At 50.3% G+C, this 22,026-nt stretch overlaps 1 protein-coding gene across 7 annotated transcripts in view; it reads left to right on the forward strand.

Annotated features, from left to right (window-relative positions):
• Positions 1-22,026, forward strand: part of DCUN1D3 (defective in cullin neddylation 1 domain containing 3) — a 34,891-nt gene that overhangs the window by 7,745 nt on the left and 5,120 nt on the right. For 3 of the 7 annotated variants that reach the window (XM_074323137.1, XM_074323142.1, XM_074323143.1), the window contains exon 2: positions 20,285-20,820. In XM_074323137.1, coding sequence (XP_074179238.1) covers positions 20,390-20,820 — 431 coding nt within the window. In that variant the 5' untranslated portion in view covers positions 20,285-20,389. Of the gene's footprint in view, positions 1-2,876; positions 2,944-12,346; positions 12,482-15,596; positions 16,004-20,284; positions 20,821-22,026 lie in introns of those variants that run through there. The other 4 variants (XM_074323139.1, XM_074323138.1, XM_074323140.1 and 1 more) reach the window with 4 other exon arrangements.

A 22,026-nucleotide genomic window follows, 5' to 3' on the forward strand; every position in this document is an offset into this window, starting at 1 on the left:
GGAGTAAGGGAATACGGCTACCTGAAGTTGACTTAGGCGGTGAGATAGGCATTTACTGTTCGTTTGATGGAGGGGTTGTTTTTTGGTAAAGAAAGTGCAAATTGAATAACTTCAGATTATAACGGAGCAAGTTCTTCCCTCACTCCACATGAAACGCCATTCCCAGAACGACGTATATTCTTGAACGTCTCAGGTGTACCAGCTCTCAACCTCCGTGATGCCAGAAATGGGCTCGCTTAGGAAGAACTCAGATCTACAGAGTTCACGTTCTCTTTCAGTGTGCCGTTGACAAGAGTCAGGAGTACACAGTGCGCTGGTGCAGGGTCTGTCTGCGTTTGAGTCTGAACTTGACCACCTACTTGCCACTTGACTTTGGACGAGCCACTTACCATCTCTGAGCCTTATTTTCTTCAAGTATAAAGTGAGGGTAATCACAGTGCAGAGTTGTGAGGAGTCCCTAAGACAGTGTATTTGAAGGATGTGGTTGGCACAGGGCCCGGCATAGAAGTGAACGTTTAATAACATTAGCTATTAGCTGCATGCATACCTGGATTGTCAACTCCCCAGGGGCCGGGAACGTCATTTTCCCTCCTCTTATGGAGGGACGTAGGGGACAGTGTGAAACATTGCTAGGCACACAGTAGACACAGGTTTTCTGTCACTTGAAAATAGAACCTGCTCTGTGTATCTGGAAAATATAGGAGTGACTCTGTAATGGAAACTTCCAGCCTGTTTCCAGAGCCGGCCTAAAACCCAGAGATGGAAAATCTTCCCCTGAAACCCTGTAGAACATGCATGACCTAGCGGTGGGGAGAAGGGGGCTGCTCGGTGGCTAGGATGCTCGTTGTTGGATAGGAAAATGGGAAACTGGTTCAGGAGGTGTTTTTATCTTTGGCAGCATGCCTTGCAGTTCAGTGAGTTGGGCAAAACCGCACGAGACTTGGGGAAGGAAACAACAGATTTATTTCAGCTGGTCCAGACAGTCTGAGAGCCGGCTGGCAGGTACCATGTTGTGTGTCGCTTCTCAGAGAAAGGGAAAAGCCCAGACCCACTGGCGAAGGCCTTACCAGCGGCTAGAGGTTCACTGGGTGAACTCCCCCCGAGGCCGGGTCTCTAACCATCTCTGGGCTAAAGTCTAGGTTCCAGTCCCGACTCCACCACCACTGACTGTGGCCCTGGGCAAGTTACAGCCCCTCTTGGAGTCTGTTTGCCAAACTGTCTTAAGGATTTGGGACTAACCCCTGTTCCTCAGAGTGCCTTTGGTTCCATGCTCCGTGTTTGTGCTGCTGCCAAGAACACGTGAGTGCGTTTTTTGTACCATCGGTGGTACATGAGATGCTTTGGGGTGGTGCTTGGGTGAGTACCTTTCGTTTACTGGTTCTGTGTTTTAATGAAAACGTAACTAGCATATCAGACCTAGGGCTTCGTGGATGGGGTTGCTTAGGATGGTGTTAAAGTGAGTATGATTTTATTTCAGCCTTTAAGGAGCACAGTAGTGGAACAGTAGTTGGGGTGGCGAATGGATTTGTGAGATCATAAAGGCTGTGCAGGAATGAAGTTTATAAGTTCTAAGATTCAGTAATTCTGATGCAGCGCCACGTCTTCTGTGGGCTGGGCAGAGTGGAGCAGGTCCCAGGTGGAGTGGATTTCAAGACTTGCCCAGTGGAAGCAAATTGACCAATTTCTATTTGTGCATTCATGGCGAAAATACCCATGAGTAGACTGCGTAGAATTTAAAATACCATAGACCTTAGTAGTGGGGATTTACTAGTTTTCAATAATGAAAAATGAATAATATCGCTTCCTCTTTCACCGTCAGCAGTCTCCTCGCAACCCGGATTGACCTTGATTTTCCTTTCACTCTTTGGTGTGGGAACTCCCCATGGTTGGAGTTAGGGTTCTGACTTGTTCCACTGGGGAGGCGAAACACGCCCAGGCACGCAGTGGAGGTTCCCGAAAGCTGAAACTCCGCCCCATTTGGTGATCTGGATGTTACTTTTTGCGGGTAATGGCTTTAAAGGTACACGGTGACATGTGCCCCAAAATGAAGTTAAACATTGGGGCGGGCTTTGTTTAACATTTCATTTTGCTTTCTGTCTGTCACGCTGTTCATAACTCAACATTGTGTGTGTGTGTGTAATCTTGAGAAGTAAAAGGAGCAGTGGTCAAAATGAAACAAACTATTGTGGGAGGTGCTTTCTTTTAAAGTAAAACCCCAGAATAAAACTGAAATCTCGATTTTGTAATAGGAGCTATGAAAGCTGCTTTCAGATGTAATCTATGGTTTCTTGAAAATTTTGTTTTAAGCCTTAATTACCTGTATTCCCTTGACATTTTCTGTGTATCTTAACACTGTCATCTTTCATTATCTACGTTTGGTTGTTGGCCTGTGTTCTGCAAGTGATTTTGTTCTGTAATTACCTCAGCATAAAGGGCCATGCATCTGGTAATAAATTATTTAATGTTTTCAAAGTGTAGTTTGAAAAAGTTGCTATCAAGTTGATTCTGAGTCTGTTAGCTTTCTGTACCATGCATTACCTGCTTAAGATTAGCTCAAAACAGAGCAAAATGGTGACCAAGGTGTAGCCCAAGGTTTCTCTCCTCCTTCAGTTATTTAATACAAAGTTTCTACATGATTTCATAATGAGAAACTCTCAGAATTTTCCCAACTGAGGTGGGATCTAGTGTTCCAAACCATAGGCCCTCAGACTCTGTGAATTTTAGTTTTGTCATTCAAGCTGCTTTGTCTCCTGAGAGAAGTGACCTGTGTCATTTGGCACATTGGGAAAGGGAAAAAGTCGACCCACGGCTATTTTTTGCAGGTTTAAAAAATCTGTCTTCTCACTAACGTCTGTTTCATGACATTCATTCTTCAGGCAGACCCACAAGACCTCCTTACGCACGGTAGACGTCAGCTTCCTGAAACAGCTCATTTGTGCCCAGGTTAGTTGTTATTTCTAGGTAATTGCTGGTGAGTCTGGAGAGACTCTGGAAGGGGATGGCCAGGAGTTGTGACATTTGCCCTGGGTCTATAGACTGGGATTTGCAAAGCTAGAGCGAGGTTGTTTATTTCTTTCTCTTCTTGGGAAATTGCCTTTGGATCAATGAGTCTTGGTTAAGATCTCTTGTGGGCAGCTGAGTAGTTGGGCTTTTAAAGATGAGAACCACGTGAAAGACCGTTCTTTTCCAGTCATACAAATAATTATCTCCACGGTAGTATAATCTCTTTCGAAGTAGAAGCATTCAGGACCACACATTTAAAAAGGTAAAATGTAATTTAGAGTCAGAGGGAGAGATGTACGAACACAGTGGAGTTCAGAGCCTTTCCAGGCCCGTCTCACATGTTTCTAGCACCACTTACTCTGGTCTTCTCATGCTGAACTAACCTTTTAACTCATGCAGTCTTTTCACTTCTCAAATAAAGCCCTGTCAGGATGTCCGAAACTTGAATTTTCATTGTAACTTCAAGTGATAGAAAAAAAAAAAAAAAAAGAAATGTGTAATCGAAGACTTTCTTTAACTCTTGCCGTGAAACCTCCCCAGGCAAAGAACCGGAATTGCTTAATTTATCAGAGCATTTCCTTCTAAGTTCTAGCTCACAGCCATTGCTTGGCCCGGCAGAAAGAGAGAATAAAAAGTTACGCAACAGGTAAAAATCTGTCCAGTTGCCTTTTCCCCATTTGGAAGGGAACAATGTTTCCTTCCCTCTGGGCAGTTTGGCTTAAGCTCCTCTTTCTGATTTCTAGCTTTATTATTTGCATGCTGTCCTTAAATTGACGCACTCACCACCAACTTCTGAGGGTCTCCAGCGTTTAGGACTTCTGACTCAGCCCGCTTAAGCAGAAGAGCTTTTGATTACACTAGCAGCTTAACAGCACAAAACTTTTCAAAGCACACTTTTAATAGTACTCAGGGTTTCGAAGCAGATTCAAGATATTTTCTAAGCAGCAGACTATTGTGGTTCTCCAGTTAGACATCTGTGAGCAAGGAACCAGCTTCCCCAGGCGGAACGTGGATCAGTCATAGGGGACTTCCGAAACTCAAAACTAGTCCTATAAGCTGCAGAAATCTGGGCTCCGCGTGCGATGCGCTCACAGTGAATTCAAGGTGAAGTGTGTGTTGGAATTTTTCTCAAGGACCCTAGGATTGGATGTGTACGTGGTGTTTCAGGAAAAAGGCAGTGGGTGTATCTATTGCCAAGATTCTCCCCTATTAATGTGAGAGCCCGTTGTGTGTCTCTTCTTGAGGGCCTTTCGGGTGTGGTAGGAAAACCGTTTATACCTAACACTGGCAGACATGACGACACTTAGGAGATGCGGAATCAGTGCTACGAAGTATCAGTGCGGCCGTGCAGGCGGGGAGGGGCGCAGAGGCTGGACAGCGTCAGGACAGGTCCGTGGGAGGGAAGCTCTGACCTGGGCTTGAAAGACCAGCACTGGAGACAGAGGCGTAACAGCATGTGGGAAACTGCAGCGGCACGAGAGGCCGTGACGTCTCGGGGACGCCAGGTGTTCCAGGATGCCCATGGAACGTGAATGACAGGGGAGAATGACAGTCGTCGAGGCCAAATTCAGAAGGGCCTTGTATGCCCTATTGACTTTGGATTTGATGTTGTAGGTGAAGGGGAAACTATGAAATAATGGCATAGTCACGTAGGTGTGCGTGTGTTTTAAGAAAGGTCACACCAGTGGCAGAGATGTTGGAGGGAACAGTACAGAAACTGGGCGAGGACTGCAGTAGAGATGAAAGGGCCTGAACAGGAGAACTGCTGAGGGTTTAGACTGTACAGAGTTTGCCCGAACCTGAGAAAAATCGAGTGCTTGCCCATTGCACATGGGTCAGTAGGCTGAACAATGCTCTCCTCCGTAAGTCACTCAGAGGCCCAGGCTGATGGAGGTACCACTTTCAGGTCCTGTCTTGGTGACTGAGGCAGGGGAAGAGATGGCTGGGATGACACGTGCCACTTCTGCCTGGGCTTGGAAATGAGTGCCCGAAACAGGCACCTTTCCCCACCTAACTAGAAAGAGGCTGGGAAACTGGCAGCAGATGGAGCGTTTGGTGAGCGTTTCTGCCTGCACCACAGTGGGGGGCTTGGGGAAAGGGCTTTATTTCTGAGCCGATTTCCTCATCTGTACAATAGGGACGTGAGTGGGACCAACCTCTTTCGAGTAGCTGTGGGGACTGACTGTCATAATAACAGCAAAACACCCATCCCTCTGCCTGGCACAGTGAAGATATCGCAGGGAACCTTACGTTTGAGCTTGAGATTTTCTTACTATGGGTCATGTCTGATTAGTAGGTTATAACCAACAATTAAGAACCAAATTTTAAAAAAGAATCAGCGTAAATTAGAATACATCGTAGAAGCGAGGGTAGATATAACTGCAGGAAACTTGAGTTGTACATGTATTTATATATGTGCATTTGGGTCAGGATGTGAAATGTGTTTGTCACTGAAGGGTGCAGTTGAAGTTTGAAAGCCACTTCACTGATCTAGTGCAGCCTCCCCGTTAGCAGTGACGGAAGGACTCATACCAAACAAAAAAGCCCCACTCTATTGGAGTACACTCTTTTAAAAGGGGCAGTTTAAACTTCGACGTTTTTTAAAAAGTGGGCTTGAAAAGCACTATCCTTAATCTTGAGTAAAAAGTAAAATATAGATTTGAGTTTTCGCTCTGCCACTGGCTAGCTGTGTGCCCTTAGGCAAGTGGGCCTTGATTTTCTCATCTACAAAATGGTGATGGTAGCATCTGCCTCACGGGATTGTTGGATTGTTCAATTGGTTGACATGTGTAGAAATGTTTGTAGAACCAAAGCTGGTACATAGTAAACCTCTCGGAAGTCTCTGTGGATGTTATCACGTGAGAGCGGCTAGTACCGCGCTTGTAGGTGACTTGCGCAGTGAACTAGGTACGCAGTAGGTGCTCCTTTTCCATTTGATTTTTTAGAAGGTGTTGTTAGATGCCAGTCGGGCCTTCATGGTACCACACACTCTCCCAGCCTTCTTGGAACTTGTCACCTAAGATGCCGTCCCTGCCAATAACGTGCTTTCTCTTCTATTACTTGTCACTTTTGAGGTTTGCCGGGGAGCCATGCATGTCTATGATTTCTAGGAGTAAATCATGTATTGTGCATTCCAGTGCAGAATTGAAGCAATAAGTTGTCTACGATAATAAAGTGTCATAATAGACAATTTGTAAAACATTCAGTCGGGAGAACTTACTAATGACATTTTCCCTCTCTGGTTTTTAAAAGACATTTTGGGCCTGGAAGAAACAAGTGTCCAAGTGGTTATTAAGATTGTGAGGTTGGCTTCTCTTGCAACAAGTAGTTGCAGGCGGCAGACTCCTGTGCAGTGAGAGCGCGGTGCCTTTCCCGAGTCGCGGATGGAGGCACTTCCGTTTTCATCGGCCCGTTGGTGATACAGCGTAGCACCCTGGATGGATAGGAGTTAATCCTGGCTGCCTGGCAGAAGTGCATTTGTTACATAATTTACGGTACCCAGAAACCCTTTGGGGAGGTATTTATTATCTTATCATCATGGCGGTATCCATCGAGGCCTGAAGATTAATTTTTGTTGTTCTCATCTGGTTCCAGCAGAGCGGGTCTCATAACCAAAAGGGTGGCCGCTTGCTGTTAAATGCCTGCGTTTGGCTGTGGTTTTGATGGAAGGTGTGTTGATCAAGAATGGGTGTTAGAAATCCAGACGTGTTTCAGTTAGTGATTTATTAATAGTTCAGAGGGGTGTTTGTTTTTTCCCTGTTATACTGATTTAACTTCTGAAAAATGAGTCATATGCAGGGTGTCAAATATTTCCTCTTTGACTTGCCTCAAAAAAGGTTTATTCGCGTTTCTGCCTTGTCAGTTGCTGTTGGGATTCATTCGTGTCAGTCCTGCCAGTGCTGACACAAAGTCAGGGGGAAAAACTCTGGTTTTCCGTGCTCTGGCGCGGGTGGACCTCTTCACTCCTCACAGTGGACGTCCATGGTTCAACAACCCTGTACTACTTCTGTGACTCACTGCGAAGTCATGTGGCGGCGTGATCCCTGTCCCCAGCTACCAGCGCTTCAACTTGTCATTTTCAACCATATTGTGTTAAAACAAACGTCTAATTCTGGCTATTTTTCTTTTCAGTTTGAGACCTAAAATTGGAAGCCCTATTTTTATACAACACTCTCCTAGAAAAGTCACTGTGTTGCTCCCCCAAATATCCTGGGGCCCAAGGGCGGGGAGAGCACGCCCCAGCTGCTGCACACGGTTAAGCTGCATGTGTGGCCTGCCAGCCAGCAGAGGTGGGGTCTGCCCTGTGCTTTCCTGGCAAGCGCCTCGGCCTTCACAGGCCTGCTTAGGGCTTCGGTTCTTGGTCTCTTCTTGCCGTCCTGTGAAACATATAGTCCATTGTCTCCGGTGGTTCTAGAGAGATGCAGGACCTGGGCGGCCCACCTCTCTTACCCTCTTTGACAGGTACCTGCGTCAGCCCTCAGAGTTAAAAGCCACTCGGTCATGAAGCGAATTTTAGTCAACGTGAGTGGAATAAGGAGACGTCTCGAGGGGTAAAAGCGCCTGTGGCTCCTTTGGGTTCCATATGCGTTCTTCAGAAAAGCTGCTGGCTTTTGCTCTGGCCTCTCCAAACACCTTAAACGGGAAGCTTTTGTTCACTGAGGTAGAGAAGGTGCAGTTCAGACCAGTACCAGCAGGGTTTTCACCCGATTGGCAAACCCGTGGAGCTTCCTGGAGCGTCACACGGCGTGGCCGTGGCGGCTGTGGCTTCCCTAAACCCTCTGGACTGTCCCTTGCTAAAAGGAGAGGCGGGAAGTGATGGCCATTGTCCATGCGGATTTTGTCCAAGGGACTGAGGTGCAGGTCAAAAAGAGGCCTGGCGGGATGAACAGCTCCCTGTTATTTCAGCTTCAGAGTGTGTTTGGCTTTTGCCGTGTTTGAGGTGAAAATGAGCTTGTGGAGCAGAGATGGAGCTGGACACTGTTGGCTGGAATGGCTGGGGAGCTGTGTTGGTATCTTCTGAGAACTGATGAAATAGGGACTAATGGGAACGAGACAACCCCGACTTCCTCTTCTCTCTGAAGTAGTGTGGTGCTGGGAGGAGGGGTCCAGGAGAAAGTGGACCTTCGGAACCAGCTCGTGAGAGGTGAAATTAAGTGCTGCAGCCTCAGGGCTCAGCTCCCTTTCCTGTTGAGTATTTGATAACATCATCACGCAGTTAGAACTGGTATGTTGTTAAGAAAATCCTAAGGAAAAAATACATTTACAGTACAGTACACATTTGTTGGGGGGAAAAATCCACCTATCAGTGCACCTGCAGCTCAAACCTGTGTTGTTTAAGGGTCAGCTGTACTAGGAACACGGCTAAGTAGATGGGGCTCATTTTTTCATCCAGTCACGAGCTACTCCGTTTAAAGTGCGTGGACCACAGACGTGCTCGTCAGTATCGGTGATTATTATGCATCCAACCTGCTTAGCTGAGCAGCACGGGACACGGTGCTGGATAAGACAGACAGAATCCCTGCTCCTGTGACACCTACCTTCTGGTAAGCGGAGCAGACAGTAAATAAATAGGTCACAAATAAGGATTTTGGAGAGTGTTACGTGCTGCGGAGAAATAAAACGCCGTGCTGGATCAGAGTGAGATGGCGCTTGAGATGGGTTGGGCAGGGAAGGCATCTCAGCCTTTGAACTGGCCCATCTGATACGAAGGGGCCCTTTACTCTTCACAGTGACCCTTTGATGTTCCCAGTTTTCAGGTGAGAAAACGGAGGCGAAGGCGTTAGGGATGTGGGAGGAGCAGGTAGAGCTGGGCCTGACAGACCCAGTGATGGCGTGTCCGAGGCACAGAACCGCGCGGGGGCAGCCGCACCTGGTTTTCGGGTGGGCGGAACCAATGGGCTTGCAGGGCAGGTTGGGAAAAGTTGCATGTAAGGTCGTGGACCCTCAGCCATGGGATATAAAATTTGACTGTAGGTGTGTGTGTGTGTGTGTGTACAGTTTATTTTGGGGTCCAAAGCGATCTTCATGTTTTCAAAGGTCCTGATAACCAAGAGAGCTTATGGTACTGCGGCTTTATTTTAGGATTTTTCTCGTGGTGGTTTTTCTGGAAATGGGGCCTAGTCGCTTGGGTAGAGTTTTAATAGCATTGCAGTGGCCATTAGGTGGTGGCGATTTTCTAGGTCAGTATGGGTTAGAAGTGGGCAGGGACTGGGCGGAATCGTCAGGTGTCTTACTGCCAAGCCTGTAATGCCGTGATGCCAGCCGTGGGGTGTGGAGCTCTATTTTGATCTAATTACCTGCTTACCTGTACACATGTGAATGCACCCTTTGGCCGTGCGAGCGCACATTTGTGAAATAGGTAACTGTCAGAAAACAACAATGCAGCCCAAAGGGCGGGGCCTCAAGTTTCAGCCCAGGGGTGTATTTCCACTAAAGATACACCGATGGGAGCATTTCCTGTCACTGGCGTCAATACCTCGATCCTTTCTAAACAGGCTCTTCCATCCTTGAAACCAAAGAGAAATTGTTTCAGTAGTAGTGACTGAAACCAAGACGGGGCCAGGTTATGGTCAGATCTGGTCTTCCAGTTTCACAGGATGTGGTTTAGATCAAATACCTGTTTCAGCTGGAAGATTGATCATGCTGTTACTGCGTGCAGAGACTTCCAGGAGCTCTGGCTTGACAGCCTTTCACGTGGCGTCTGAGTGCTGGGAGGAGGTTTCTCCCTGGGAACGTGCCGGTGACAGAAAACGCGTGCTCCGTAGGCTGAGGCAGCTGCAAGCGCTCTGTGATAGATCTGCTTGGAGGTGGCCGAAGGTTGTAAAAACTGCAGTTGGGAAGATTGTTTTAGCTCATTCGTCATCTCATGTTTCAAATAGCACCCTAATGGTCTGTCCAGTTGTAGTGGAATTTTACCGTTTGCACAAGCTTGGGGGCGCGGGTCCTGGTCCTCTGCTAAGGGTTTCCCTGACGTATTGGGGTGAAACTGTGGTCTCGTAGTTTGGTCCCAGATCATGAGTCAGAACGTCCAGGTAGTAGCTCTCTTCTCTTTGCTCTGTGAGTAAGAGACATGAGTGACACGTAGGGACTCTTTCTGTCGTGACATCTGGCTTATGCAAAGGGGGATTTATTGCCTCACATAGCTGTGAAGTCTAGGCTTTGGCCTGACCTGGTACTGTTGGCAGTAATGCCTTCAAAACTCATTTTCTCTTTGTCACTTGATGGTTATTTTATTCTTGGGTCCTACGGGCATTTGAGTTGAGACCCATCTGATAAGAAGGGACCATTCGATCCTCACAGGGACAAACCCTTTGCTAGGCTTTGTTAGTTTGTGCTAGGCTTTGTTAGTTTCCCGGGTGGCTTTCTGAGGAGGTGACAGTAGCAGTTCCAATCTCCTATGCGTTGAATGCTTAGATTCACTCTGCTGCTCTGCTCACCTGCGTATCCCTGACCCGCTCAGTCACTGAAGCCAGGGGCATGTGAAGCTTTGGTGGGCCTGTCACATGGTCTGTCCTGAGCCCCACCCTACCACTTGGCCAAGAGTGAGGGACAGGGATCTTCTAGGGAAAGTTGGGGTGTCACTCGATGGAGAGCCTGGTCTGCTACATGCAGTTAGGGAACAGGCCTGGGTCCAGTCTGAAGCTAGACGGCCCGAGTGCTCAGTCTGCGGGCCGTGGGATAAGCCAGGCCAGCCTGTTACTCATCTCCCAGGCCCCACGGTTGGTTCTCTTCTGAACAAGTCTCATGCTCGCGGGAACGTGATTCCCTCAGCGTCTGGCTGGTCCGTGGGCCGGACCCTTTCCCCCGCCCGGTGCTGAACTTCATTAGATTGTGGGGTGGGGGAAGGGTCATTTTCTTTTGAAAGAATAAATTGGGGGACATTCAGATGTAATTGAAAGATGTCCTTATGGTTTATCTCCCTCTGCCCCACCACCCCCAGCCCCATCACTTACCAACGCGGTTTCCAAATCCTTGCAGCCAGTCATTGGATTTGTCAGCCTTTTTGATGTGACTCACAGTGAAGCACGTGGTCTCCTTATCTGTTTTCCATCCTCCTTTGGCAGTTTGCTATTTTTCCTTAAATATCTTAATGTGCTTTTGATAAGGACTTTTTACTTTTTTATTTTTTTAAGAAATGGAATTAGTTGGCAGGTATTACAAGATAATGTTGGGAGAAATACATCGCACCAAGGTACTGTCGTTATATGAGGTGACACTACTTTTTGGGGATTCAGATTGGATTATATATGTAGTTTTTTTGCATACCCTTTGATCCGTTGGTTCCGCTTGTAGGAATTTATTCTCAGGAAATAATTACAAATGTTTCCATTTTAGCTGCATGCCCTGTTTATTATGCCAGTGTTGTTGATAACAGTGATCTATTGGAAGTAAGCTACATGTCCAACAGTGAGAGTAGATGGACAGATTTTGGTACCCCCACTCGACGGAAGACTTTCCTGACTATTAAATATGTTTTCACAGAGTCTCTCAACCTTTTTGCACCCCCTTTGCAGTGCAGCCCCACAGTTTTGACAGATTCAGTAGTAGGCTATAAATAGTCTGTAGGTTACACGCAACGGCTGGTGCTTCAGTAGCAGTACCAGTTTTACTGTGGAACTGCTGCCCTTTTAAAAGCGTTGTGTGAGACGAGACAATTTATAGGAAAAAGTGTCAGTGAAAAAGGTTGCAAAATGGGATATACAATATGACCCCAGTTGTGTTTACAAGTTCCATGTACACAATCTGTGCATGCTTGTACGTCTGTGTGCCGTCCCTGTGTTCCCCCAGAAAAGACTACAGGGACAGACTCCCAAATATTCATTACAGTGGGGAGGATATATGGGGCTTTCTTTTCTGTGTGCTTCTCTGTGTTTTCTGAACTTGACAGAGTAACTGTGGAATGCTCTTGACTTTGACAGCAGGAGAGAAAGCCTTAGCGGCCTCCCTCCTCTGGCTAGCTGACCGATGTGGTTGAAAACAGATAGTCTTTGCTCGTACAGGTCTTTTTTCTGTCCCCTTCCTCTTCCTGTCTACTATGCATTAGCAGTCAGCTTCCATCATGGGCCTCTAGGAAGCAACTGAGAAGTGTGGCCTTAATGGATCTGGATTTTTTTTTTTTTTTTACAGAATTAGCAAACATTTAAGAGATTGGTCAGTGACAGCGTGGTGAGCCTGAGGGTGGCTTGGAGAACTGTGGCTCTGGGAACCACATCCAGGCGTTAGTGGTTACTCAGGTGCCCCCTTTAAGATACGGGGATGCAGGCGTTTGTCATCTCTACCTCGGGTTCCTTCCTCGTCTTTTGACTCATCTCACAATTTCCTTTCTTGCCTTTCTTTTACTTAGATGCAAAAACCAAGTCTCATCTCCAGTTAACTAATTTTCAGTCAGTTGCTGACAACAGAATTCCTGAGAAGGTGACTGTAAAGTGAACAGTTGATGTGGTAATTGGGTGTTTGAGGACGAACCATCTACAATCAGGTAAAGCTCCAGGGTGGCCCGTACCCACCTGCTCACTAGAAGCAGTGAATTAGCGCCTGGTCCGTGGGATACCTTCCGTGGGGCCGCAGGAGGCTGTCTGCTAAGGGAGGGGACGAGCTCCAAGCACCGAACCAGACGCGGAGAGTGGCATGCCGTTTTTATTATGGTGCCACGGAGCGCAAACCTGAGGCAGCCCTCTGGTTTTCAACGGTGAAAGTCACTGCAAAGCTGGTGCAGAAGCAGAGACTGGCCAGCCTAGAAATCTGGTGCCCCCTGTGACGCCCTCTGCACGGAAGTGGGTAGTCGGACCTGTCCAGGTCTATAGTGACAGCAGGGTATATACTCCACGTGAGGGTCGGTAAAGTGATAACGGCCCTTTTTTTTTTTTGGTTATTTTGAGTCGTGTGGGATTTAAATGTGCAGCTCAGTTCTGGAGCCCAGAGACCAAAACTGCTTCGTGATTTGGTATTTGGAAATTGTATAGTACACGGTGTGTTGTCTTGGTTGTATTTGGCAAGTAGTATTTGTTATCTGTCACCAGCCCACACTGGCTACAGGCCCCGGGCCTCAGCTGGGTATGTATTCTTATTTGTCTATTTGAAGTATGCCAGGTAAGGAACAGTAAGAATGCGTTAGAAAGAAAAGAAAAATTACTTTGTGATAGCGGGCTGGTTTTAGGACCTGAGATTATTTTACAGAATTAGAACCAGCTGGTTTCTTTTCTTTAAAAAAATTTTTTCTCTTCCCTTCCTCCCTGCCTTTACCCCTCTTCTTTTTTCTTTTGCACTTTTGAGATTGGTTGATGTAGAAAGTCATATGTTCCTACCCGACCCTAACTGCAACTGCTGTCTTAGCTTGCTGCTGCGGTGCACGTTAGGACAAAAAGTCTTTTAAAAGCATGGAAATAGCAGCAGACTGCGCTCGTTTGCTTTGGCAGAGGGAAGGGCTTTCCCTCCCAAGTAGCTCCGGGTAAGACCTAATCTCCAAAGGTGACCTTGTAAGTCCCAAGTTCCAAGTGACAGCAAGCTCAGCATTTAAAGTACTTACTCAGTCCTTCCCCCTCGCTCCTTTTGCAAGTTTACTTTCTAGGAAGTAATTTACAAACAGACACCACCCATTTTCCATCGTTTTCTCTGGTGGTTCGGCCTCTGCCACTGCCAGGTGGGATCAAGGGCCACTCGTGGCCTTGCTTCGAGACTCCCCTGAGAGGTGGCTTCTGTCACTGCAGCCACTTCGGCCCCTGGCAGCTGGAGAAAAGCTGTCTGAGGAATTTGTGGGCTCATGTTCTGTGGCCTTTGGGTGTCTGGCATATATAGTAAGAAATAAAAATATGCACCCAACTAGCTCTCCCAGCTGTTTAGATGAAAGCTGGAAAGACGGGGTTCCTGTTGCTAATGTGTAAACACCGGCATTTGTCAGGGGTGTCTTCTGCATAGACTCTAGATGGGACAGAATGAAAGGGGTAGACTGGGTCAGCCCCTTCCCTCAAGGAAGCCTCCAGTAGATCTCAAGGGCCTTGGTGCCAGCCTTTGCCTTCTGGGTTTTAGTCCTCATTCCCAAGGCTGTTCCTTGGGTGACAGGCTCCCTGTTAGCAGCCCACCACAGCTTCCCTGCGAGTGGGCTTCCCGACCCAGCCAGCTACAGCCACGAGCCAGCCGGCTCTGCTCTGTTTTCCACGTCAGGGCTCACTGCTGACCCTGCAGAAATCAGACTAAGGTGAGTCAGGAGAGGAACGGCTGCAGCAGCAGTGCAGTGGTTCGCCCGTTCAGACCGGCATGGCCCTGCTTTCACTCTCCTTTGGCCTCATTTTCCCTTGGCTCTCAGGCTCTGTCGGGCAAGGGGTGTGAGAGCCGTTCCCTCAGGAGGCAGAGTGCCGGTCCGCAGGAGGCTAGTATGTGTGGAACTTTAACCTCTTTGGGTGCCGAAGAGTGGAGGTGGCCCCACAGTCTTAGTGCAGACCCCTCATTACAGTGTTGGGATCCTGGAAACTCAGAGAGCTTAGGTGACTTGTTCAGGGCACTTGTTGCTTAGGGAGAACTGAGACTGGAACCAACAGCTCCTGGGAGGTGACTCTTCCTGTGGACTCTGCACCTCTGGAGAACACGTAGGTGTGGGTACTGTGCCTTTTCTCCTGAGCTGTCATCCTCTCCTGAGGGGAAGGGTGTGCCCTGGCACGCATCATGGCAGAGAAGGGTGGTGAGCCAGTGAGGGACAAGGTGTGTGTAGAGTCAGATGCCTGGGTTCGAATCCCCTTTCCTGTGTAGACTGGCTGTATGACCTCAGCCAAGTCTCTTAAACTCGGTGCAGTTTTCCCCTTTGTAAAACGAAGATTACATTCTCTTCCTTATGGGGTTGTAGTAGCTTAAATGCGACAGTTCATGTCAATCCCCTTAATATGTATATGCAATTTAAAAGATGCTGCTTTTAACATGTTTTAAAATCACCTCAACATGGACCAACCACACCAGTGCTTTGCCTCCTTCCTGTCCATTTCCTGCTCCGGTCACTTCAGGACCAGAACGAGCCCCCCTGCTCTGCGGACCTTCCCAGGGGTGCCCTTGGGTCTGACAGCCTGGGATTCTTTCCTGCTTCCACTGCTGAGCAGTGAAGAAGCCCCGCTTTCCCTCGCGTACTGACAGCGCCAGTGGTTGCAAGGTGCGTGGGGAGGGTAAGCGTGCAGCCTGCGTTCCTCCTGGGAGCCCCGCCAGCCCTTCCACCTTCCCCTCCGTTTCCCGTCTCCATTTGCACCACAGCCTCACCACGGCCTCGGGGGGTTTAGCCCTTCGTGGTTGTCGGTTTCCTAAGAGGCGATTCTGTCTTAGCAGTAGATTCTGTCTTAGCAGTAGACGATGCATGTCTTGGGCGACAGGGACGCCCAGGCTGTCACTGCACAGAACTCCCGAGAGAGAGCAGCTCCCGGTCCCTTGGGGCCAGGGCACCCACAGGGACTGCAGCCTCTGGGACTGCCCTTGGCCTGGCCGTGCCAGCTCCAGGCCTGGGGCAGGCCAGCGGCCAGGCCCATCCCAGGAGCAGCAGCAGGGCCGGCCCAGGGGGGTGGCGGGGGGGAGGTGGCTGGAGGCTGATGTGCAGGCGGGAGGCAGAGCAGTGGGAGCTGAGCGAGCAGAAACGCTGGAGGCTGGTCTGGGTCCAGCTGAGCAGTTGCTGGCTCCGTCGCCCAGGTGAACCCCCAGGCTGCAGCTGTGTCTACAAGTAGTTTTCCTTGTTTTTGTATTTTAGTTTTTCTTCCTTCTTCCTGCCTTTCTTTCTCCCCAGCCCCTCTTGGCCCTGGCTTCATTCAGCTCATTTGTGCCACTTAGCTGAGGAGCAGAGTCACTTACTGGGAGAACAGGGGAGCTGCTGTGGGCGTCGGGGAGGCCTGCACACCTGCCCAGCCCCGGCAGAGCTGGACTGGCTGCTGGAAAGGCCCCTGTTCCCAGCGAAGGGAGGCTCGAGTCTGTCACTGACTTTGTGATACTAACAACGGATAAAGGCCGACACTTGTGGAACACTTTCTCAGAGCAGGTATTGGACAGAGCGTGTCACATGGGTCGTCTCGTTTACTCCGCCCACCAGTCCTTGAGGTCCAGCTGTCCCCTTTTAAATTTCCACTTGACAGCCACGCAGCTGGTGCCGTCACCAGGATTCGGGTCCAGGTTTGTCTGCCCCCAGCACCCATCCTCTTCATCATTCCACTCGGGTTCTCCCTTCCAAGGGGCCCCTGACCTCGGTGTGCCTGCACTCCTCTTTCTGTGAAATGGGCGCCAACTTCCCTCCCAGGGCTGGTTCATGGAGTCCGGGGTCACGTACCGACCAACACAGAGCGGGTTTCATTAGTCGCAATGCTGTGACTGACGACACTTGGCTCTGGGCGCCCCATGTGCGGTGGCGGTCTTCTTCAGAGACACCGCAGGGGGACCGACCAGGAAGGCAGTCCACGACACGAGTGTGACGGAGTAGCTGGGAATCCTGTGTTTTACAAGCGCTGGGACCTAGTGGAAAGGGAAAGGAGTCTGGAACTGGCTGGAAGCTGGCCTCAGGTTAGGGACAGACCCAAGACCCACGGTCCAGAATGTCCCCAGGGCGCAGCAGAGACCCGGCTTGCTTTTACTCAGGACCCATCACAGGAAGGCTCACCCTCTGGAGAAGCTGACCCCCAGGTATTTCTGGGCACAGCTGCAGCTGAGCAGGGTCAGTGTTTCTGAACAAACCAGGTGATTGAGTCGAGGCGGGGTAGGTGTCCTGCCTGGACGCGGGAGCCTGGAGCCCGTTGTTCAGATGGGACAAGCTGGGGCTTCTGTCAGGCTCACCAGGTACGACTTGACTGTTAGTACCTGTCATATCAAATGTTTTCTGCGAGGGTGGGGGCAGTGTGTGCCACGTACCCTTTATCTGCGTTTCCTGGCTGGATCCTCACAACAGTGCGGCAGATACCATTTTGCAGGTTGAGGAAATTCAGGTTTCGATCAGGGCCAACCGACCAGTGGCAGAGCTGGGCTTTGGTTTCAGAGCTGGAGCTTTGAGCCATGTCGGTACATAGACACATCACAGCCGCGTGGCCCCTGGACTCATCCTGGTCCTGGTCCCCACCCCTGGGGAGGCCGAGTCCGGGGGCATCTTGCCTGCCTGCGTCACCGTGGCAGGGCTCACCTGGCAGAGGGCATTGGGTGGGACGCCTTGAGCACTGGGCACAGACCAGGTATTGTTCTCTTTCCGGTTGCTGATGGAGCGACTCACTGCTCTGGGGTGGCTGTGGTGAGTCACACGGCTGAGCTCGGGCCCAATCTGTTGGTGGCCTTTCCCTAGGTGCGCTGATGGAGGTGGGCTCAGCAGTCTAGCCTCATGGTGAAGGGTGTGGTGTCTGAAGCCAGACACGGGACCAGGTTCTGTCTGTGTGATCTTGGGTCGTTTACTTTGTGCCTCAGTTTTCCTGTCTTTAAATGGGGCTGTGGTGAGGAGACGAGTTTCAGTGTCCATGAGGTGCCTGGCACGGTAGCAAGTGTTCAGTAATTGGTAACGGCTGTTACTAGCTAGTAGCCATCAGCTAGTGCGTGCGCGGAGACTTCCACGTTAAAAACCCTTGAAGTGTGGCCACGCGGCTGGGCAACGCCATTGAGCCTGGGGAAAGCTCTGGGCACAGAACTAGCTTCCAAAGAACAAGGCAGACACAGAGGAAGGGCGTCCACTGAATAATCACGGGGCTGTCCTCACCATCAGACCCGAAGTTGTTTTCTTCTGCCTTGAGCCCACTGCTCGCCTCCACACTCGGCTGCAGTGGGAGGATTTCAGAGCAAAGGGACCAGAACGTAAGAAGGGGATGTGACCTTATTGATTGATCGTCTGTCTGTCTCACTTGACTTTCCCCTCCTCTTCCTCCTCTGCTGGGCATTTGAAAAGCCTTCAGGTCTCAGCTGGGTCTGCTGTGTCAGGCCATCAGAAGCTGCTCTGACGTGGGGGACCGGTTGGGTAAATGGGATTAGGGCCTCTTGGGGAGGCCCATCTGTTCTGCCCCTACCTGAAGGTCTCTGCGCCAGGATTTGGAGGAAGCTGGTACAATGAAGCATCTGTCGGGTAGGGGCGGGGTGAGTGGCCTGGGGTAGGTGGGTCAGATGGAGGCCAGGAAATCCTCTCCTCCTGCCAGGTACCCAGGCCTCCCTCAGCAGCAGGAGCTGAGCAGCAAACCGTGGTGAGTCAGCGTGCCTGGGGACTAGAGCTGCCAGTCTGTGAGCATGTGGGTTTGTGTAAGTTTGGGCCTTTTGTTTCTTCCAGCACGCTAGTCTTTAGAAACACAAATCTGGAAACCAGACCCTCCACATGCTGTAGTCCTGCTTGCTGAGATAATTCAGCTCCAACAGTTGCTTCCTTGTATGCTGGCCTTCCAAGAATTAACCCTTTACCTTTTAAATTTTTAATAGGCTGTGCTTATGGCTTTGTAGCTCTACGCTTCTTCAAGCACAAAAAGGCTTAGAAGTACTTACGTGGGTCTGTCATTTTCCACAGCAAAAGCCCTTATAAGGGTTTCCGTGTGGTTTTGAAGCCGAAGTGAAACTGCAAGTCTTTTGAGGGCATGTATAGACATGTCTGTGTCATTTATTCTCGTTGAGGGTGGGGCCTGGGACACACCCTGGTACGAGGAGTCGCCAGTGACGACAGGGCTGATTCTCGTCTCCACTTAAACCAGTACACTCAGAACTTACCCTTGGAATCCCTGTGGAAGATAACCCCAAGCTTATCCAGGCATGATTTGCAGACAGTGACCGTCCTTTAGGTAAAGTTGAAAGCTCCAGCCTGCAGAATAAGCACCCTCTGCCCCACTGCCAGTCTCCTAAGAGCTTTGCACTTGGATCTGAAGGTCCCTGAAAGCTCCCCAGAGCTGGGAGGCAAGGGACTGACTACCGTTGATTTGGTCCCTTTTCCCTCGAACTTCTGGCTCCGTTAATATCGTGCTTTCAGTGGCTGCAGTTACTATAGCAGGTGGCAGAATTGTACAAGTACAGACGCTCTTCGGCTGATGATGGGTTACGTCCCAATAAACCCATCGTAAGTTGAAAATATCTTAAGTCCCAAAATGCATTTAATACACCTAACCTACTGAACATCATAGCTTAGCCTCGCTTACCTTAAATATGCTCAGAACACTTACATCAGCCTACAAAATCGTTTAGCACAAAGCTTACTTTGTAACAAAGTGTACCTCATTTTACTATGCATATCACTTTTGTACCTTTGCGAAGCCGGGAAACTGAGTCAGGGACCATCTGTACTAAATTGTAGATGGATCTCCTGGTGGAAAGCAAGAATAAGCGTTCCGAGTAGACAGCATCTGCAGAGAAATCACCTGACCCGGGGCCCAGGAATTTCTAGCCGTTCTTTTAAAAGCACTTTCTAATTACACGAGGAGTAAGTAAGCCACCACGATGAGTTTGTTATGTATTCGTGCAGACTTTTCTTCTCCATGTAGCAAGTATCCTACCCTTTAGAGATTGTGCTTGGTCAGCCAGCCCCTCGGGAGACAGCCTCGTGGAGGACTGAGCCGCAGGCCTGTAGGAAAGTCACTTTAGGTGACCGGGGCTGACATTCTGCATTCCGCCTTGCGGAAGACCTGAGGTGGGGAGAAAAAGCAGCTCTGGGCCCGGGGACCTTGGCAGGGACTGTGCTTGGCGGGTGGCTCCCATGGGTGGGCAGGGGAAGGGTGCAGAAAGGGCTTTCATGTACCGCGTGGGAGAGTCCCAGGAGGGAGTCTGAGGAGCTCTGAGACAAGTGCTGTGCTCCGGCTGCGACTCCTGTGTAGTCCGAAACTCCTCCTCGTCCTTAGACCCGTGTGAAACGGGGTGTCTCGGATGTGGCCACTGCCTCTCCCTACTCATCCTACTTAAAAAAAAAAAAAAAAAAAGTCTGAGAATTTTGACTTTAGATTGTGGAGGAGGAACCTTTTATTTGCACCTTCTGGCTTAACTCACGTCCAAATAACTTTCTTATGTGATGGCAAGTTGGCAAGACAGCTTTCCTCTGGAATATTTCTGCCCAAACTGCAATCTTCCTCGATGCATTCTGCACGGGAACCAGCCTCTTTGTAACCTATGTTACCTTAGGAATTCGAGGAATTTTCCGGATTGGTTCTCCATATGTGCTCTCGCCGCTGCGTTTCTAAGTGAGCCTATAGAGGCTGACGAGGGAGGTGGTGAGAAGCTCGGGGTGTCGCTCCTGGTTCTGGCGCTGCCCCGTGCGCATTGGGTCCCTGGAGGGGAGTTTCCCTGCCCATCTATCTCCCTGTGCAGTGGTGACTGCTCTGTGATTTCCTTCCAGGTTGGCTGGCTCCTCTGGCTGATGGCATGTTGAGGTTCAAGGGTCAGTGGCAGCGAGGGCTTCCGATCCAGAGGGGGCCACTCTAGAGGCCAGGCCACCAGCACCATGGGCCAGTGTGTCACCAAATGCAAGAATCCCTCATCAACTCTGGGCAGCAAGAATGGAGACCGTGACCCCAGCAGCAAGTCACACAGCAGGCGAGGTGCAGGCCACCGTGAGGAACAGCCGCCAGCCTGTGGCAAACCCGGTGGGGACATCCTCGTCAATGGGACCAAGAAGGCAGAGGCCAGCGCCGATGCCTGCCAGCTGCCCACGTCCTCGGGCGACGCGGGGCGGGAGCCGAAGGCCAGTGCCGAGGAGGCGTCCTTGCAGAGGCTGGAAGAGCTGTTCCGGCGCTACAAGGACGAGCGGGAGGATGCAATCTTGGAGGAAGGCATGGAGCGCTTTTGCAATGACCTGTGTGTCGACCCCACGGAGTTTCGAGTGCTGCTCTTGGCTTGGAAGTTCCAGGCTGCTACCATGTGCAAATTCACCAGGTGAGTCACACATCCCTTCCCAGGTGAGCGGAGGAGGAGAGAGCGTGGCGGGGCACTGGTGCTGGCCCGCCCAGAACTGGGTCGGCGTCACAGCGCGTGGGTAAGTCTTTTCTTCTTCTGACCAGTTTCTCTAAAGCTTGTCTCTCTAAAGCTGCATAGCAGGGCGCCAGCCGGCCATTGTTACCTGAAGTGAAATGGGGGACAATCCACGTGGAGCCCCGCTGCCAAGCTGCTGCCCAGCCGCTGCTGCTTCCGACCTTTCCCTTCTCTCTCGGTCCTGCCCCTGTCAGTTCCCTCCCTTCCTCCCTCACTTGGTATTTACTGTACGCGTGTCGTGTGCCGGGCGCCACGAGTGCCTGTGCGCTGCCCCTCTGCCACTGCAGGAGGCCAGTTGCCCCTTCTGGCTCCGCATACTTTGCCCTCAGCCAGCCTATGTGGTGACAAGGACAGCTGCCCCAGTTATCAGGCAGGCATTGTGCACAGTGTCATGGTCATGGGTGCCTGCAGCGGTCGTTTGTGGGGGAGGACATGGCAGGGTCATCCCAGGGTGTGGCTTGCAGAGCGCCAGGTGACAAGTAAGAATTGACCGTTTCTGGCCCCTGGGCAGGTTACCCCGCAGCCCTCAGGTGCCTGTGTCTTCAGCAGACCCCGCGACCTCCGTGCATTCAGTGTGAGACTTCCTGCAGGCTGACAGATGGCAGGAATACATACAGTTTTTGTTGTTTAATAATAGAACTTTGATCTCTGGTGGCAGTTACCCAGGTCCATCCAGAATCTTTGGCTCCAAAAGTCTGCCTTGGCAGTCACCAAAAATACTCCCCAAACAGACCCCCCACAGAGAATCAAAAGGAAGCAGGAAGAGTCCCCCGTCCATCCGTCTGGGAGGGGGTCTGCAGCTCAGTTGCTGTTGCCGACGGGGAAGCGGCCCGTGCGGGAGGCTCGCTTAGCTTTGGGAAGCTGAATAAATGAATGAGTCAACCTTTTGCAGCTGCCTCCCATGTGCCTGCCAGACGCTGTCAGAAGCAGCTGACATGTATTCACTTGTTCAGTCCTCAGCGAACCCCTGTGAAGTGAGGGGGGGTAGCCTCCCCTGTGACGGGTGAAGACAGGGACCCCGGGGAGGGGTTGGGATCAGTCCATGCCACGCGGCTTGTCGCCTCTCAGTAAGGCTCTCATGTGCAGGGACTGACTGTGCCCCTCCGTCCT

Source organism: Rhinolophus sinicus, linkage group LG18 (genome assembly GCF_036562045.2).
Source record: "Rhinolophus sinicus isolate RSC01 linkage group LG18, ASM3656204v1, whole genome shotgun sequence".
Classification (NCBI taxonomy): domain Eukaryota; kingdom Metazoa; phylum Chordata; class Mammalia; order Chiroptera; family Rhinolophidae; genus Rhinolophus; species Rhinolophus sinicus.